Below are 20,484 nucleotides of genomic sequence, written 5' to 3'. Positions count from 1 at the left end.
TGCCGATTCCCTTATATCAAGGAATATTTACATTTACATTTACATTTATTCATTTACATCATCGGACTACAGGGTCTACATGATAATACTAAAACATTACATACGATCAGTCAAAATTAATAAAATTATAGATACGATTTCTAAAACAGTTACACGTAATACAAAAATCAAACAAATGATACACATTATTGAATATAGCACACATTGCTCGAATTGGTTCATTTTGACCATAAGCCGTCCGATGAAAAGTCAGGCGTATAAAGTTACTGGAGCGTAGAGGTCTCGCAGCTGCATTTATATCCACTTGCGCCAAAATGTTGGGTGCGTCTATTTCTCCATAAAGCAATTTAGCGATAAATATAGCACGCGTGCAATTTCTTCTATTAGCCAAGGTATCCATGCTTAATAATCTACAACGACTTTCGTATGGGGGGAGCTCAAACGGGTTGGTCCATGGAAGGAATCGCAATGCTAATCTTATGAACCTTCTTTGTACAGCCTCAATCCTTGAAGACCACGTTGTAGTATAAGGACTCCAAACTACTGCAGCTGTCTCGAGGGTAGACCGAACTAACGAGTAGTAAAGTGATCTCAAACAATAGGGGTCTCGGAAATCCTTCTCAATTCTCATGATGAATCCCGAGTTTTGGTTTGCTTTCGCGACAATGTAGCTATAGTGGCACTGAAAAGGCAATTCGGTATCCAACAACACCCCAAGGTCCTTCACCACTGTTTCACGCTGAATTGGCAGGCTATTAATAGTGTAGCAGTAGGCTAAAGGCGATTTTTTCCTCGTAAACGTAATTACCATACACTTTGCCACACTAATAGTCAGATGGTTGCAGGTGCACCATCCGAAAAACAAATTGACTAACTGTTGAAGCCACGCGCAGTCCTCCTTCGACCGTACTACGGAAAAGATTTTCAAGTCGTCAGCATACAGAGTTCGACAACCAACTGGAAGCGCCAGGCAGACGTCATTGAAGAAAAGCGAGAATAATAGCGGTCCCAAATTACTGCCTTGCGGTACTCCCGACTTAATCTGGAACTCCTGAGACTTGAAGTCTCCAAGCTTTACTGATAGAAAGCGGTTGGAGAGGAACGATGTTAGCCAGTGTACGAATGAATCAGACGCTCCCAGGCGTCTTAACTTTGCTAAAAGCAGATGATGGTTGACACGATCAAAAGCGGCTTTGATATCAGTGTACACAGTATCCACTTGAGCTCCTTTTTCAATATTCCGGATGCAGAATGAAGTGAATTCGACCAAATTTGTGTTAATTGAACGACCAGGATAGAACCCATGCTGATCAGCCGAGATGTAACAAGTAACATTACGCTGTAACACATCAGATATCAGTATTTCAAATACTTTAGAACCAGCGCAAAGTGAGGTGATTCCTCGGGTTTGAAACATCATTTTTGTTTCCTTTCTTATACACGGGGAAAACGAATGACTTCTTCCAAACAGCAGGAAACGTTTCCTCACAAAGAGATCGATTGATTATTTTGCGTAGTGGATACACGAGTGGAATTGCACATTTTTTCAACATGAGAGCGGGAATGCCATCCGGCCCAGAAGTTCCAGACGGTTTCAACTTATTTAAAGCATTCATGACTTCGTTCTCGGAGAAACTAACAATGTTGATAAAGCAGAGGTTCTCTGGGACAAGCTTGATAGCATCTTCAATCTCCTCAGTTGATACGTCACTGTCAGTAAAAACACTTGAGAACTGTTGAGCAAATAAACCGCAAGTATCGAGACCGCTAGACCGCTCACCAAGAAACATCTTAGCTGGAAGACAACTCTCCTTACGGTTCTCGTTTACGAACGACCAGAACTTTTTAGGGTTTTGCCTTAAGTCGTTTTGCTTTCGCTTAACGTACACTGAGTACAGATGACGGTTATAGTTTCTGTACCGCGAACTTGCGCTAGTAAAATCTAGCTTAGTGCTGGCATTACGACAGCGAGAGTACCTTTTTAATGCATTGGCTCTTTTGCGTTTGAGAATACGGAGGCGGTAGTTGGACCATGGAGGTTTATGCTTCACTTTAGGCTTGGGGACATATGCATTAAACAGAGAAGTCACAGTTTGGTTGAACAAATTCACTGAATATGTGTGCCAAGTTTGGTGGAGACCGGTCAAGGCGTTCTGGAGTTATGGTGGAACATACAAATAAACTCTCGCTCACTTTTATATCTATAGATAGATAGATAAACCTAGTTTCTGCCTTCTAGTGCACTTTTTCTTTTCTGCATGTGGCACATTATACTGCAGCTGTGGCCTAGTTGAATTACCTGGAATTTGGACGTTGGTAATCAATTATTCCCACTACGGTTACTTTACGATGCTAATTGGATTTAATAACGGCAATTGACTTCAACTTAGATCTATTTACCTATGTTTATAGCCACATTTGCAAGGGGGCAAATTGCACCACCGCATATTGGCTTGCTTTTACTTAATTGAAGAAGTATTAAATGCTAAAGTAAATCAAGCATTTCATACCGTTTTTTGACAGGGATGTCTTTTTGAAACTCACTTCACGCAATCGAATCGCAACAACCGATTATTTACAGATTTTGACAAGAAAATAGCTTATGGAAACGATGCAAAAAGTTACATCGGAAGCTGCTGAAAAACATATTTAGTTTTGCTTTGTTTTGTTTTAGTTTTGTTTAGTTTTTGTTTAATTTCGTTCGAATACAGTGAGTTTTGAATTTGTTCGTTGCATTATGCATAAATCGATATAAGAATAATTTTATATTCAAAATTATTATATTTGAAGCTCGGTTAATGCTAGTATTACTGATCAATGTAACTAGTTTAAACCTTCTACAGAAGCCACCCGACAAAAGACGATACGTGATTACGTGGTATGACGTTCTATTATTAGAAATGATGTTAACTATGCTATTTTATGTTGTAGAACTCCTTGAAAAAGATGTTAAATGCATCGAAACGTCGGGCATAGAATAAATAAGTGTCGTTTTGCTTTGCCGATTGCCTGTCCTGCCGAAAACAAAGTTTGGAATCATCAACAGTCGATAGCTCCACTTCGAAAAAGTTTTAACGTGTTTTATTAGAAAAAAAAGTGACGGAATCTACCCGTCCCAACAGGTCGTAGATTCTTTACGTACGACGATTAATCCTGGCCCAATTTGATATCTATGTTAGGAAAGTGTGTTATAGCCATAGTGCCATTTTATTGGAAGAGTAGTGAAAAGAGAATACATTCATGTGTTGTGTTGTGGCAACGATAAAATGAGATCGAGCTTGCTTGCATTAAATCTATCAAACATAGCTTATAATTGGAAAACTACGAGACCGTCTAGAGCCGTGAACCCAGATTTGACGCAGGGAGAATTGTGTTCCATAATTCAAAATATTTGAAGAGTGGAATTCATAGACTGTTGTAGATATATCGAATTGTAGCAGACACTTCGACATAATAATGTTAAAATTTAAAATCTTTATACGAAAACTATTGAAGGGTCTGCAGCCTATAGGTGTATACATTTGTTCTCCTTTTGCCTTTTAAGTTCAACAAAGCAAAAATAAATAGAGCTTATCGTCCTGAGACACAAACCCTTTTGCTGTTGTATACTATCAGGACTCCTGATGAAAAAAAGGATCGGTCGAAGCCCTGATCAGGAGGCTCCAACGAAATTGGATAGAATGCAGCATGAAGGAAGAGTATAATTGTCTATTGATCTGACATTTAATTGGGGCCAGCTACAAAAGACAATCTTAGTGACTGGCGCAGTAGCATTTTTGAGCCCAATGCCCTTCTGGCTTACAAAAAAAGGCTGAAGAAGGGGGCCTGAGAACTAACGCATGGTTAGTCACTTGCCTTCGAATGGTGTTAATTCTACTGAGCTTCGAATCCACGACCATTTGTGTCACTGCAGACTCTGTAACCTTTCAGCTGTGGACCTTTTCTACTTTATTCTCACTAGCCGAGTGCCCGATCTTGATCAGGACTCAATTTTATGTTCGGAAAGAAGTTGGTAGAATTAAATTATTGAAAATAAATGAGTGTACATTTAAAAACGGTCCGTAATTGGCTGTTGGGCGAAGCTTTCGTCATGTCAACTTTGCGAATACATCTCTAGGGATTGGTAGAATAATCAACTGTTTTGCAATTCGTGGCTCTCCAGTTATTTTTGTACACCAAGGAATTCAAAATCCCGAAGAAATCTTCGACTGGGCGCACTGAGGCAGATTTTTCGGGTCGTGGTTGTTGGGTAAAAATGAGATCGAATGGGTATTCAGGAACGATTGTGTTTTTTTGGCGTAAGGCGATGATGCTCTATCCGGCCAAAACACGTATTGTCCATCTGCATGATGTTTTTGTAGAAATGGCATCAAAATTTTCTTCAAACATTCGTCTAGTCTCTAGTGCATCAGTCAAACCAGAGGGCTTGTTTTTAAAGAAACTGCGTCCATAATTTTGGCTGGATTTTCACTACCTCGCTTGCGAATAGTTGTTAGGCATCTTAGGACATGATAAACAGTCGATGCTGCAACATATTTGCTTTTTAAATGTTGCACATTATACTTTTTGCCAAAATTTCTGTTGCAGTTCGTAGAAGAACATAAAATAAGAAATGACCTCCAATCACCTCTTTCGTCGGAGCATATGCTATCCTTACTCGCTGTTGTTTGCTCTGACAAGACTAAAGGATAGCCCCTGGTTTTCGGTTTTCCTAGAAAATCGTAAATCAGTTGTTTTCAGGCGGAAAATTTAACCACTGAACCACTGTTTAAACCACTGAAAAGTGATAGGGTTAAAAATGATTATAACTTCATAGTATCGTCGTCGTCAACATAGAGCCGGATTGGCTCGTGCTGTTGCAAGCAGCCGTCTTCATTCAACTCGATCTTGGGTCACTCGTCGTCAATTTCCCCGGCGAATCAGTAGCCGCAAATCGTTTTCGATCTGGTAGAGCCATCTTGCACTTTGGGCTTCTCTGTTCCCGGTGTCAGTGGGGTTGTTTAAGAGAACCTTTGTCGTCTGTTGTCCGGTTTCCTTAGAATGTATTAGGCCTATCGCAACCTACCGACTTTCGCCAGATGTATGATGGGAATCACAAGTAGTGCCAGTAGGTCATGATTCACACAGCTGCATAGCTCTCCACTTTCAGTTTGTACTCAGTCAAATATCGTCCGCAGTACCTTCCACCCTAACACGGCAAGGGCGCGTATGTCCTTCGCGAGCAGCGTCACAACTTCGGCTAATGAGGGGTTTGTACGTTGTTAGCTTCCTAAGGCGCCATGTGTTTCTTGTTCGAAGCGTCTTGCGAAAGGCAAATTTGGCTCGATATCCTACCTGAATCCGTCGCTAAATAACATGCAGGAAAAGCGGTAGCCTTATCTCAGCTATCTCCACGTCTCGAAGGGACTCGAGAGTGTCCCCGAGATGCGCACGAAACATCTTACTTGATTCAGTGTAGTTCGGATTAGTCGTGTCAGTTTGTCCGAAAACCCGTGTTCGTGCATTATCTGCCATGGATGATCTCGATCGGCTGTATCGTATGCTGCTTTGAAGCCAAAAAAAGACATGATACGTAGGCATGTTTTACTCTCGTCATTTCTGCTCTCGGTTGATTAGTAGAAATTTGGTCCGTAGTAGCGCAAGCTCATATGTAGATCGTTTGATAATTTCATTGCAAATCACTGCATTCCAACGTAACCGGTATACCTAACAAAATGAAATTCTCAAAATAATTTCTTCTCTTTCTTTGCCAGGGTCACCGTGGAATATCAACATCATGTCCTCACCGGGGCTGACGGCTCTCGGTGAATCCACCCGGCTGGTGCCGGCCAGTGTGCCGGCGGTTTTTGAGGTTCTGCCGCCTCCTGGAGCTTCGATCCGGGGCAGTGACTGCGTGGCGACCGTGCTCTCGCCCAGCAAGAGCAAGGTCAACGCGCGGGTCACCCACGAGGCGGCCAACGGTGCCCTGCGGATTGAGTTCGTTCCGAATGAGGTCGGCACGCACATCATCGAGGCATCGATCGGCGGAACAACCTTGGTCGGCGGTCCATTGATTGCGAAGGTGTACGATTCCAGTTTGATTCAGGTAACGGATGTCAATGGAGGGGTAGTTGGTCAACCGTGCCAGTTCAGAGTGGACGCCAGCGCGGCCGGTGAAGGCCAGTTGGAAATTTCGATCAACGAAGGGGAAGTCCCAAATCATGTTCAGGTCGTGGGAGGCGGACGGTGCCTGGTGTCATTTACCCCCGAACAGGCAAAACCACATTTGATTGATATCAAATTCAATGGAGAAACGGTCATTGGATGCCCGTTCGTGTGCTCTGTTGCTGACACAAGTCGAGTTCTGCTCAATTTATCTAATTTGGAGTTAATTCCTGTCAACAGACCGGCCTCGTTTCACATCACGGTAAGCGGTGGTGGAGCTGCCGAGTTGGCAGTAAGCGTTCGTGGTCCCCAAGGAGAACTTCCCGTGAGGGTGACTGGTGACATACATGCAGGATTCACAGCTGAATTCACTCCAAATCATGTCGGAGCCCATACGATCAATGTCGAGTACAACGGCTATCCGGTTCAGGGTACACCATTCGTGGCCAAATCATACGACGCGACCAAGGTTGCCGTGGGATCAGTTTCGAAGGGAACCGTCGGCCGTCCGGTACAGTTTACGGTTGATGCGGGCGATGCCGGTGAAGGAAATCTGGAGATCACAATCTCCGCCAAAGGCCATAACATTCCCACCCAGGTGCACCCGCAAGGGAACGCCAAGTGAGTCAGCGTAATGTCCGTTTTATTATTTTTCAAACATTAATGTTATGTATTTGTTGTAGATTTGCTGTATCGTTCGTTCCCGCTGAACCGTGCGAGCACATTATCAATGTTTCCTTCAACAAAATGCTGGTCCCGGGATGTCCGATAACGGTTATCATCAACGGGGGAACGACCGGTCCACAAGTGTCGCTGGGCGGTCCCGGACCGCTCCATTTGCCGAATTCGCTAATCATCAACCACGCCGGAGGCCGACTGGAGGACATCGAGGTCAACGTCGAAGGTATTGTTTGATTTTTCCTTTCCGTTTTGTACTATAATCTATAGCGATTGTGGATTGTTTTCTTCAACCTAGAGTATACCTAGATAGATCTTCGATAGTATAACTATTCGGCCACTTTTTCCTCTTCTGTTCTGTTGTACGTTAAACAAATTCTACCGACTTACATTGATGTTCACTTGCGCAAAATTGGCACCTCGTGTAAATCTTTGAAGGAGCTCAAAATTTTTAAGTTTTACAGCTCAGGCGTAGGGTAGGTTACTGGTCACCAAAACACACCTCTGGCAGTACAAATCGGCTGGTTTGTGGTGGCACCAATAAGATTTTATTCAAGAAATATACTGTCAGTGCTGATGATCAGTTTACGGGTTTGTCATTTAAATATTAATAGAAGCAATAGAGAGCAATGATTGGTAAAAGGAACGTTGTTTGCCAAAGAGTTATTCAGTTAATTTTTACTCGATTGCATTTTATTGTAGCTCCTTTCTAGCACATCAAAAATTTATTCAATCTTCCATTAATGTTACAAAATGATAGGCGGGACTGTGATAAATAAAGCAAGAAAACTTTCATTTGCTGACGTACAACCAACGAGAGTGCACTGATATTTTACTTGATGATGGTTGATTCATCATTAACTATGATTATCTACACATTTGATTGATCTCACTTGTCTGTAGATTCTGAGGCTAGTGGAACTTGCTTCAGTGACAGGCTTCCTGCCGCAACATTCCCCCACCCGTAATCGAAAGTTTTCAGATGCACTTTAACCAAGGATGAAAACACTGTCTTTTAATTCAAACTCTTCGTCTAATACTTTTGCATGTTCTTCATGCGGTGGTTCGCTGCCCATTGTTGCCTAATCCGTCTAATAACTAGTTTACTTTCACAAACCAAAACCAAAACTGTTAGCGCAACTGGTAAGATCACTGACGGGACCGCATTAAATGGTATATGATTGATTACGATGAGGCTTACGTTCAAATAAAACTTGTCAACCAACCCCTCATAACCTCATAAAACTATCGGCACATCAAAAATGTGACAAACCCGTGAACTGATCATTTCCAACAGACGCATGAATCGAACCTAGAAGCGGTGACAAAACGATCAGTCCCAAGTGAACCAATTTTCAGTTCGATCTGTCTGCATCTGTCTGCAAGTATTAATCTGATCAAATCTCTTCACCTTTTTATTTGTATGTATATTTCAGGACGACGTAGACTTTTATACTAAGACCTTAGTTCGAAGTTGTTTCCCTACTAGGAAGAGACATGCATTATATCGAAAGTTTAAGATTTATTTACCTTCTTTCTACACTAATAATTTATCTTAATTGCGAAGAAATGAGTTTATAGTTACCGTTTTCTACTGAAGTTTAATCCATGCTCTAACGTGGTATTTGTGTAGGTTTGGACATTTATCATTTTCCAGCTAACTAATAATTTTGATGGATACCATATCCGCTAACATGAGACTAATTTGTATAACATTAATGTTGCCTTAATGTATTAATAAAACCTCTAAGGCAAACGGTTTAGGTTTCTAACGCTGGGGCCATTGCATGATGCATTTTACTGTGGACAACCGAAAAACACAGATGCTTTAAAATGTCCGCTAACAAACTAGTTTCAGTTTCCTTGTTAACCATCCTTCCTTGACCACTGCACCGTTGATTTATCTTACAATTTAATATTTGGTTTATTGTGTATAAAATATTTTCAAAATGAGAAAAATAAAAACCGATGTTAAACAAGACTACAAAACACTATCCTTTTTGACGACTTGTTATTCATCCTCTGCCCGAAAAAAAATAAACACCAAACAAACCCGAACGAAATCACACGAAAAAAAAACGAAAAAACTTCGTTTGCACCGTAACCCCGAAACACTATTTAGGACCATCCGGTCACTCGGTGCCAGCGCAGGTACTGCAGACCGCGGACGGGGTGTTCAAGGCCGAGTTCGTTCCGCGGGTCGTCGGTGAGCACCGAGTCAGCGTAACCGTCGAGGGTCAACCGACGGTGGGCAGTCCATATTCGGCTAAGGTAAGCACTTAATTTTTACAATATCGATCTGATCTGGTATGTGTGTAAACTCAAACTTACTCAAACAACAATTTGAGTTTTATTACTGTTTTATTGTGGTTCTTATAAGTAATCCTAAATAATTAATAACACATTTGAATAGTTTTTATAATAGCAACCTATGGAACAGACATACGAAATGGTAGAAGAGAGTAATAAAATAGTATCGTTAGAGTGAAGACGAGAAGAGGACGGAGCGAAAAAAAAGATGGTAGCACGAATGTTTGAAACATTCTTATTAGGTTCGTAGTTCCCCATGTTAGAACCACCTTATAATTCGAGCCGATTAATATTGGATTGGAGCCCAGTGGGCTTTACTTAGGCCTGTGTCATTCACCAACATTGCGTAACCTTTGAACCATATGAAGACTGGTCTCAAGGTATGATCTAACTGCCTTTTATCAGTTAGTTTCGAAATATGACGCTGGTCCAATAATCCAGTCTTCGTATGTTGAAATCTCGATTAGCTGGCTGCGAAGTCTGTCGAATTATGACTCGCGGATAACATAGAAACGCACCGCATGGTAGCAATCTACAATCTTTATCATTTCCATTGTACATTCTGTGATGATTAGCACCCCCAAATGTTCAATTATTATTTTCTCCCGCAAAAAAACATTAAGCTTTGGATAGTAAACAACTTTTTATTTTTTCGGCGACAATCCGTTTATCTGATCCGTTTCGAATTCAGGAGCCTCCAGGTTACTCGGTCTTAGGCTGTCGCTCTCCAATCGCCCCTAATATCCGCTGCTCTAGCATCCTCGTCAACTGCGCTCGTCCAACGGGTATGGGGTCTACCTCGACGTCGGCGGCCTCTGTCGGGTTTCCTGCTAAATATTGTTTTAGCGGGTCTCTCATCCGCAGTGGTTGGAGAATTCGCGAAAAAGTGATCATTTGAATCGATGAACATCCCTCATGAACATACCCTATTCGCCTGCCTCGCCGATAATGCACGCATCAGCTTTGAATTTTATCACGAACAGAACCTCAATGTGAACATCAGAATTCGTTCAAAAATTGGATATTGAACATTGAGTGTGTTCAATTTTTCGGATATAGAATGCCCGGGGATGTCTGAAAGTATTCAATAATATATTACCACGAAAAGGGAATGGTTTAAAGTAGTGTTAGTGGCTTAATAAGCAGCAGAAAGCGGCAATTCGCACTTTTGCGTTGCTCACGATATTCGTATATTCAGCGATGCTACGAAGCGTGAGTGTATGTTGCTCATTGTTATAAGCGAATTGAACCACTCGCGTAGCTTTTTTATCATGATAAAAACCGTTTGCCGATGCTCCGCGTATCTATTCATTTTGCGAGTTTTCCAACCTCTGCTCGTCCGGCATTCTCGCTACGTGGCCAGCGCATTGCAGCCTGCCTTATTTTAGTCGCCTCACAAATATCCGCATCTTTGTATACTTGGTACATTTCATGGTTCATACGCCTACGTCACACTTTTTCTTCTAATATGCCGCCAAGAATTGACCGCAGAATCTTACGCCAAAAAACAACAAGAGCTTGTCGGTCGCTCTCTATCAACGGCCACGCTTTGTGGCTGTAGAGTACCACCAGGAGAATTGGTGTCTTAAAGAGTGCGAGTTTTGTATGGAGTTGCAGGCTACGGGGTTTCATCTGGCTGCGTAATCCGTAGAAAGCCATGTTGGCAGCCACTCCTCCTTTTTACTTTACGGCTCGTATAGTTGTCACATGTCACTTACGTACTAAGGAAAACAAAGCATCGACCGCATCAAAAGTATCTCCATATATTATCACCGCAGTTCCAACACCCAAAGGGCTACCACGGTCTCTACCAGTTACCATATACCTTGGTTTAGTAGAATTAATGCAGTTTCCTCCTTAAGATGCGTTGACACCTCTTCCACAGCTCTACGGTTAACATCGATGATATCGATGTCGTCCGAAAACTCTAGGACCATGTGAGGTTTCGTAATGATGGTACCACATCTCTGTACACCTGCCCTTCAAATAGCACCGTCCAATGCAATGTTGAACAGCAAATTCGATAGTCCGTCAGCATACTTCAAACCATCCAACGTCACAAACGAGTCCGATGTCTCACCCGCTATCCTGACGCTTGATTTTGAACCATCAAGGGTAGCACGTATCAGCCTAATCGGTTTTGTTGGAAAACCATGTTCATGCATAATCCACCACAGCTCATTTCGGTGAACTGAATCGTACGCCGCCTTGAAGTCCATAAACAAATGGTAGGCCTGCAAGTTGGCTGAAGTTTTTGGAGTTCGAAAACAGACAATAATGAAGCCTGCAAGTTGAATTCCCGGAATTTATCGAGGATTTGTTGCAAGGTGAACATTTGGTCCGTCGTAGAGCGTCCCTCTCGAAAACCGCACTGGTATTTACCAACAAAGGCTCCCTGCAACGGTCTCAGTCTAAGAAATAGGATGCGGGAGAGAATTTTGTAATTGCTGCATTCGAGTCAGTGGTCCTTTTTATAAATAGAGCATATGAGACCTTCCAACCAGTCCGTAGGTAGTTCCTCCGCAGTTCATACCTGTAATATAACCTCTTGGATTGCACAATATAGTCATTGGCTTTCGACTTTCAAAAGTTCGGCGGGGATGCAGTTCTTTCCAGCTCTCTCTCTCGTTGCTTTTCTAACCTCGTCCAAAGTTGGTGGATCCACAACTTGCTCATCATCCTCAATCGTTATCCCATTTCTGTAAACCGCACCATTTTGTCCACCATCGTTCATTCAACAATGCATCGAAATGTTGTTTCCTACGCCTAGTCACCCCCGATCTTTCGGTAATCAGGTTCTCCTCCTTGTCGTTGCACATAACAAGAGTTGGCATTGTCCGGTTCCTGATTCCGTTGATCGTTTTAAAGAAGTTTCTCGTATCGTGCCGCTCGAAGCAACTCTCCACCGCCGCAAGAACGCGGTCCCAGTTTGAAGTCTCTATTCGGAAGCTCTAGCATCTCGGTATCTCTCTCTCTCTCTCTCTCTCTCTCTCTCTCTCTCTCTCTCTCTCTCTCTCTCTCTCGATTCTTCTCATCAGTCACTCGCTGGCACTTTGCGTCAAACAACTCACAAGTGGTTGCAGCAGTAGTACCCAACACTTCTCGCGTTGTGGATGTGCCTCCACTGCTCGTTCAGGTTTTCTCCAAGTTGTTCACCGATCCGCTCATCAGTCTTCCGAGAGTACTCTGCAGTAACTCCTTCTGCTGATATCCGCCGAATATTCACTCGTATCTTCCTCGTTATTTTCGATTTGAATACGTTGCACAACCGGGCGCGGATCTTGCATACTACGAGATAGTGGTCCGAGTCGACGTTTGGTCTCCGGAAGGATCGCACGTCTGCGACATCATAAAAGTGCTGGCCATCAACCAGAACGTGGTCGATCTGAGAGCAGGCCTTTCCATTAGAGTGTTTCCAGGTGTGCTTCCGAATGTTCCATCGTGCAAAATAGGTATTATAGATAGCCATTCCTCTGGCTGCAGCGAAGTTGATCAGCCTCAAGCCATTATCGTTTGTGATAGAACTGTACCTGTTCTGTACTCTAATAACCGACTGTGACGTCTGTCGATAAAGAAGAGTCAAGTCTTAGAAAGGACGTTTAAACCCAAGGCTTTGCTTTTTTGCCTTACTAGGGTTGCGATGCCTAGTCTCACGAAAAGGGTTGCCGTCTTGGGCACAGCTGGCGGGACACAGCGATTCATAAGTCAGCCGCCCGCTCCGGGTCAGTCGCTGTTGTACGTCACCTCTAACCAGGGATACATCCGCACACCTGGTATGGAAACGGCGATTCACCGTGCAGTGGGATCACCGTCGTGAGCCACCCTTAATCTGGAGACAAGCTCTCACGGCTGGCAAGGCTGTTATTTTTACCAGCATTTAGCGGAATCATGAGTGCCTCCTTCCCTGTCGGTATAGGATCTTAGTTTCCACCGGGATTGGTTAGCCGATCTCCACTAATTTTTCTCGTATTCCGGCTGGTATCACGAGGAGGTAGAGATAGGAGTTGCTGGATAAGAGGCTAATGACCGTTGTAGGGTATATTTTATATCTGCAGCCAATTTTCAATAGATTTCCAAGATATTTACACCAATTGATCGGAAAATCGATTTGGAAAATATTGAAAATATAGAAAACTATTGATTTTCAATGCGCGTCTTGAAAAATTTAAAATAACTCTAACTCGGTCGTAATAGAAATTGTCGCTTTGTGATTGGTTGAAATAATTTCCAATTATTACCGAATAAGGCTTGGTACAATTCAGGAATCAACGAGAAAGTTGATGGAAAGTTCCATTTAATTCTACTATAACAAAGCTACAAGAGAATTAAATGGAACGGCAACACGAGCGGTGACGCAGTCGTGCACGTCTGCAGTTTCCGGTCAGTCGTATTCATCAACTGCTGAGGAAAGCAAAGTATGCTGAGCGTGTGTTGGAGCTGGAGCACTCGTTTCGCTGCCGTGATGGAATATCTGGTTGCTGAAGTTCTGAAATTGGCAGGAAATATGCTGCCCGCGACAACGAAACGATCAGAATTATCGTCACTTGCAGCTGGCCATCCGCAACAACGAAGAGTTGAACAAATTGCTGTCCGATGTTACCAACCACTGCTCAGAGAAGTGTCTTTCCGAACATCCAACTGTTTTGTTGCTGCCCAACAAGACGGAAAAGAAGGCTTAAATTTCCAACATATCACGTCGACAAAATGTTCTTTTAAGGACGAAACATAATGTTCATGAAGATTTGAGAAATTTTCGCTCACTGATTTTAATTCGATTGATACTAATTGTTCGCTTCTTATCAAATAATTTTAACCGATCACCTCTCGCGCTTCTGTTCGCTTGTTGCTGCTGGTTGAGTTGGCCGTCTCGGAAGGTACCAAAGCAGCCAACAAATACACCAGCTCCAAGTAAATGTGTTCGGTAAAGCGTCACAATGCATAAAACCGTGGGTTTAATAAAATGAAATAGTTTTAGTAACATCTTTTGCATCTTCATATAAGAATTTGTTCGTTCTTCAAAGAACGGTCTTCGGTAATTGATGAAATCTTGGAGCTTAGGGCTTTTCACTCGATTTTCTTTAGCAACACAAATTTATCCATCACCAATGCTTCAGTAATAATACGTAACGTAATTTTTCTTTGGCAGCAAAAGGCGAACGGCTCACTGGTAACTTTGCTCTTTTGTTCAGATTGAAATTGAAATGCTCCATTTTATTTAACGTAGACGATAGAATGAAGGACCATGAAAAATAGGCGGGACCGATTCTTGTCGCTTGCTCTGGTACATAACACGAGGTAAGCCGGCGAACAGCATTATTCAAACGCTAGCTGAGCTACTGCCAACATCTTATTGGCATGTTATTGTCTGGATACGACAAAGGAAGAAGCTTCAAGGGCAAACGAAAGTCACGCTCGACTCGTGCACGTCTGCAATTTCCGGTCGGTCGTGTTCCCACGTCACGTTCCGGTCGGTCATCCCACGTCACTTGCAGCTGGCCACTTGGAGTGGTATTTCATCGTGATTCAGGACCATACACGACCGGCTTAGTCGATCGCATAGCTGCTGAAGCATTCCGGTGGTCCGTTGCAACAAGCCGTACCTGGTTTGCGGTTATCGGTATTTCAATTTACCAAACAGAGAATTACGTTAACCTGCAGCTTTAGCTGCAGAATTTTTAGAAGTGGCAGAAAATGTTGCCCGTGAACAGAAAACTTATTCTCGTCATTTGTTGGTCGTCCGAAACGGCGAAAAATTAAACTTTTCCCTCGTTGCCTGTGTTATTATGGTATTATCTGGGCAAGAAAATAAAGTAAACTCTTCAATCGTTGTGTGACCCTTAAAAGGACCGATTGTTTGATCATCATACCACCAGTTTGCAATAAACTTGCACTAAGGCACTTAGCGTAACTTTCTTTTCGGTAAATTGGCGCACCGGAAACTGCAAACCAGGTACGGCTTGTTGCAGCGAGCCAACTGGAAAGCCTCAGCAGCTATGCGATCTAGAATGTCATCGACTGCTGCAAGTGACGTGGAATAATTCTGGTCTTCTTGTTGTCACGAGCAGTATTTCCTGCCAATTCAAGCACTTCCGCGACTAAATATTCCATCACGACAGCCAACTTCAGCTCCAATAGTTTCCTTTTCTCAACAAACGGTGAATGCGACCGACCAGAAACTTGGGGTTTCTCCTTGGGTTTTCCTCCTTTGCCACGTCCAGACATGTCGAAGAGCTGCTTCGAGATGTTTACAGTAACTCCGCTAGCGTTTAAATAATGCTGTTCACCGGCTTACCTCTTGTTATATAGGAGAAAGCGAAAAGAATCGCCTGTGTTACGTAGACAATGGAATGGCATAATTTGCAAAATGAGTGTCTGTTCTATTTTTCAAGGTCTGTCATTCCATCAAGTCCGTTGAACAAACTGGAGCGAGCTTGAAGCTATTTCAATTTCAGTCTGATCCAAGGAGGCAAAGTTGAAGTCCCTTTCAATTTGTGCTCGTATTACTTCATGATAATTACAATGTTTTTCATACAACACATCATCAGCGATTAAAACATAACTGTAGCTTCGATGAAAATTTGCCAAATGTCCAGACAACAGAGCTTCTTTATTATTATTATGCGCATCAAAGTTGTACCAAATTAAAATGAAATTATTTGTAACAATTTTATTACAAAATAATAATTTTCAATAAAATCGATTTTGGCTGCCACGTGTTTGCTTTTAATCGCGCCTTGGCAGTAGGACCTACTATATTTTCTTTTTCTCCCTTCAAAAGTGACTGCATTTCCTTTGCATTACCATCGAAAGCCGCTTATACTCATAATCAATTGCAAGCGATAGTTTACCGTACGATTGCCACCCACCGTAAACTTATCGTTGATTCTGATTTGGTCACGATGAAGCTAGCCACAGTGCGGTTGTCTAGCCATACACCTTCCGCAAGGGTTGAATTCAAAGTAGAATTTCAATACAGGCGGTAGCACTAAATAAGCGTCGTCAGCTACGGCCCTGTCCAGACCGAGCACACATAATAACAGTTAATTGATGGCAGCGATTGACACCTGCCAGTCTCCCTGGCACTACTTTGACTAAATGACCAACTAGCCTATTCACTAAGCGCGTTCACTAACTGATTTGTGTCATTTTATTGCATCCAACACGTTGCTGCTGCTGCTGTGCGGAAACATTTAATCTTCACCAACGGACGTGCACACGGATTCCATCTCATCTAACGCCGCGTCCTCGTAATGGCACAGGTCTACGATGTCACCGCAATCAAGGTGAAGAACGTCAACAATGGTACCGTGGGAAAACCGGTCGTCTTTTTGGGTAACTATCTGTGTACTGTGACACTAACCGAAGTGCGATTTTATTGTGAGTTTTTATGTTTCAGTGGAAACTTCCCAGGCGGGCCCCGGTAATCTAGAGGTGACAGTGAATGGCGGTCGCGTTCCGACCTCGGCTCAAGCTCAAGGTCAGCATACCTATGCGATCAGTTTTACTCCGCGCGAGGCGCAAAACCACACCGTAGAGCTGAGATTCAACGGACAGGATGTGCCGGGAAGTCCATTCACCTGCAAGGTTTGATGAATGTGGTACAAAAATGACAAAAATTTCATTTGATGTTGTTTTTTTTTGTTCTGACAGGTATCTCCGGCAGCAAGAATTGTCGCCAACGATCTAATGGATAAGGTTAGTGTCGGACACGTGTTTGATTTTTTAGTGGAATCGGATATATCACCGGTCGTGGAGGTTCTGGGACCGGCACGGCGTGCCGTTCATGCCGATGTGATGCCCGTTCCCGATGGGTATAAGGTTAAATTTGAACCGATCGAGGTTGGCGATCATTCGGTGGAGGTGCGTTTGCCGGGCAGTGGTCATGTCGAAGGAAGTCCATTCTTGCTGAAGGCATATTCGGCAGAGAAGGTTGTCGTTACCGACATTCGACCGGGAACCGTTGGAAAGAGTGTTAGTTTCGGGATCAATGCTAGCCAAGCAGGAGCAGGAAATTTGGAAATCATTGTGGCAGTTGGTGGGAAAAATGTTCCCAATTTTGTACAATCGGAAGGAAATGCCAGGTTCAAGGTGAACTTTAAACCGACGGAGGCGGCCACGCATTCCTTGTCGGTGCGTTTCAATGGTTATCCGGTTCCAGGATCACCGTTTGCTTGCCACGTAACTCATGCCCCACTGTCGTTATCGAGAGCTATCGCCACCGGAGAATCATTGAGACAAGCTCCAGTTAAGTGCGAGAATATTTTCGAGCTAGAAGGGTTCGACGGAATTGATCCCCAGGTGTTGATTACTTCCCCTTCGGGAGATACCGTTTCTTGTAGGGTATCCTACAGAGATGACATCCATTTAGTGTCATTCGTTCCCACATCCGTAGGGAGGCACTTGATTAGTGTAACTGCTAATGATCAACACATCAACGGATCACCGTTTTCATGCAATGTATTCGACGTTTCACGTGTAGCAATCAGCGGTCTTGATCATCATAACACTCTGGCTTCGCTGGGTGTTCCGCTGACATTTAGCGTGGATGCTGCAGGTGCTGGGGAAGGTACGTTGGAGTTGGTCGTATCGACGGCTACGAGTACCGTAAAGGCCGAAGTAACCGCTTGTGCTAGAGGACTGTATGACGTAACTTTTGTACCGCAAACTTGCGAACCCCATTTTGTCAACATCACTTTTAACGATCTTCCCGTGGATGGAAGCCCCTTCCGATGTGAGGTTCAGCAGAACACACAAAACGTCCAAGTTGGAAACAGTACTTTTATTGAGTTGGTGGGCGAAGATCAAAGCATCGAAATTTACGATCCAGACAATAAGATGGTTCCATTCACTTTATCTCGAAAGTCGGCCGAATTCAAGGCTACTAAAATCGGAAGCTACATCGTTCGTTACATCGATCAGGAAACGCGATCATTCATCGCTGCTAGAACCATTAACGTATTCGACCCGTCCATGGTGAAGATCGTCGAAGTGGGAGAAGCTTATTGCCATAAGCCTGCCTCGCTGGCGGTGTCGATAGTGGATGCCGGACAGGGCACTCTAACGTCGGTGGTACGCTGCGGAGGTTTGGAGGTTCCACATTCAATTCGCGGTCCAACCAAGAACGGAACATGGGAAATCGTTTATCACCCGACTCGGGTTGCACCGCACAAGATCATGATCCTGTACAATCAGGTTCCAATTGCCAGTAAACCGATAGAAATCAACGTTATGGCTCCAGCAATGAGTAAAGAGGTAAGATTGGTTTTACTAATTGAAGTTGGTAGTCATTAATGATCGAACTGTTTTGTTTTGCAGATCACCGTCAACGGGCTGGGATTGTACCAGGCCCGCGTCGGTAAGACGACATCGTTCGCCATCGATACCGTTGGTCATCCGGCACGGGAGTTTGATGTGGTCGTTTCGGGCCCGGGAGGTCAAGCTCTACCAGTGCGCTGCTATCAGACCAAGGGAGGCCATCTGCAGGCGGAATTCACCGTACAGAAAGTTGGGCAATGTTTGATTGGTAAAGAACCCGTCAGCCATTTTAATTTTAGCCTCTCGAACTAACCTCCCCCTTCTTTCAGACGTACTTCATCAATCGAAGCCTTTGCCGGGAAGTCCATACACCTGCGAATCGTATGATCCATCGAAAATTCATCTGCAGAAGGTGCCGAAGATGAATCTCTGCACCAATTCGCCCATTAGCTGGAATGGTAAGTTCTATCAACTTCTCCTCTACCTCTTCTTTACCAATCACTTTCATTTCAGTAAAATCCGAATCAGCTGGCGTTGCGGAAATCGAAGTAACTGTACTGTCACCATCCGGTCAAAACGTACCCGTCAAACTAACCCAACAGGAAGATTATGTCCATCAGGTTGAGTTCTTGCCACTGAGTGCCGGTCATTACAAGGCCACCGTGATGTACGGTGGAGAGAGTGTTCCTGGTTCTCCGGTAACTTTCGCGGTGCAGGCGTTTGGCAACAAAACCGATAGCCATGCATCGGGAAATGGCCTAGAAGTGGCTCATCGTGGAAAAGAGACTTCGTTTGTAGTGTTCTGCCCAACAACGCCGAATGTTCAAATCGAACGGTTGGATGAGCAGGCCGAACGGATTGAGCCGAAAATCAAAAATCTCGGTAATAATGAGTGGAAAATTTTCTATACTATTTTGACGGTTGGAGAGTATGAAATACGAGCCAGTTGCACCAATAGAGGACCCTTGCCAGGATCGCCATGGACGATTGCTTGCTTGGACCCGGCAAAGGTAACACCGATCGGAGGCTGGGGTAGTTTGTTGGATAGTAATGGAAAGTTGTTGCTTCCGGTAAAAATTGCCTTCGATACCGGCATGGCCGGTCCAGGGGAACTGACCTGCTATGTGGATGGCAACGAGGTACAAGTTGAAAAACAAAGTACTAGTAGAAGCTTACTATACCTAACCGACGACGGCCTATCAAAGGGTGAGCACAGCTTCGACCTGACATGGTCAGGTCTATCGATATCGCAAAGCCCTGGATACGTTTTTGTAACTGGCAGTTCATCCGCCGCCGATAAGGTTGTTCTCACAGGAAGAGGCTTAACTTCTGCACAAGTTGGTGAAATCTCCCACTTTACTATCGACGCTTCCGAAGTTATGTCTGGTAAACCGGAGGTTCATATGACATACGAGGATGGAGAAAATCTTCCAGTAACACTTCTTCAACCAAGACCTAACGAACTGATTTGGTTAGCATCGTACAACCCACACAAATCCACCGGTGGTCCGCTGAGCCTTTCGGTTGAATGGAATGGACGCCCTATAAAGGGATGTCCACTAACAATCGCGGTCGGTCCGGCGGTCGATGCCGCTAAAGTGTTGTGCTCCGGTGAAGGTCTTCGGAACGGAGTAGTCGGACGAGATATCAAATCCTGGATCGACACTCGGCGTGCTGGACCAGGAGAACTTACCGCCCACTGCGCTGGTCCACGAAAGGTTGCCTACTGTGAACTGTACGATCATGGTGATGCGACCTTCACATTAAATGTTAAGCCCCAGGAACCGGGAAGACATTCGCTTACTATTAAGTACGGTGGTCAACATGTGCCCGGATCTCCATTTACCCTGCGAGTCGCAGGAGCACCCGATGCTAGCAAAGTTCGTGTGTACGGCCCAGGAATCGAACATGGTGTTCTAGCAACGTTCCAGTCTCGATTCATAGTGGACACCCGAGGAGCCGGTGCTGGGCAACTAACGGTTCGCGTACGTGGTCCCAAAGGAGCTTTCAGAGTTGAGATGCAGCGAGAAAGCCAGAAGGACAGGACTATACTCTGCAAGGTACGTGGTTTAATGTAACAAAATTGAAATTCAAATA

The 20,484-nt window shown here is 43.9% G+C and overlaps 1 protein-coding gene across 1 annotated transcript in view; it reads left to right on the top strand.

Moving 5' to 3' along the window:
• LOC128738108 (filamin-C) overlaps nt 1–20,484 on the top strand; it is a 133,734-nt gene that overhangs the window by 112,878 nt on the left and 372 nt on the right. The window contains exons 8-16 of the mRNA XM_053832963.1: nt 5,754–6,765; nt 6,828–7,048; nt 8,945–9,093; nt 16,392–16,464; nt 16,529–16,716; nt 16,783–18,384; nt 18,448–18,655; nt 18,717–18,845; nt 18,901–20,447. Coding sequence (XP_053688938.1) covers nt 5,754–6,765; nt 6,828–7,048; nt 8,945–9,093; nt 16,392–16,464; nt 16,529–16,716; nt 16,783–18,384; nt 18,448–18,655; nt 18,717–18,845; nt 18,901–20,447 — 5,129 coding nt within the window. The remainder of the gene's footprint in view (nt 1–5,753; nt 6,766–6,827; nt 7,049–8,944; nt 9,094–16,391; nt 16,465–16,528; nt 16,717–16,782; nt 18,385–18,447; nt 18,656–18,716; nt 18,846–18,900; nt 20,448–20,484) is intronic.

Source organism: Sabethes cyaneus, chromosome 2 (assembly GCF_943734655.1).
Source record: "Sabethes cyaneus chromosome 2, idSabCyanKW18_F2, whole genome shotgun sequence".
NCBI classification, from domain to species: Eukaryota; Metazoa; Arthropoda; class Insecta; order Diptera; family Culicidae; genus Sabethes; species Sabethes cyaneus.
The sequence above is the reverse complement of the archived record's forward strand: the minus strand, read 5'-3'. Positions and strand labels throughout refer to the sequence as shown.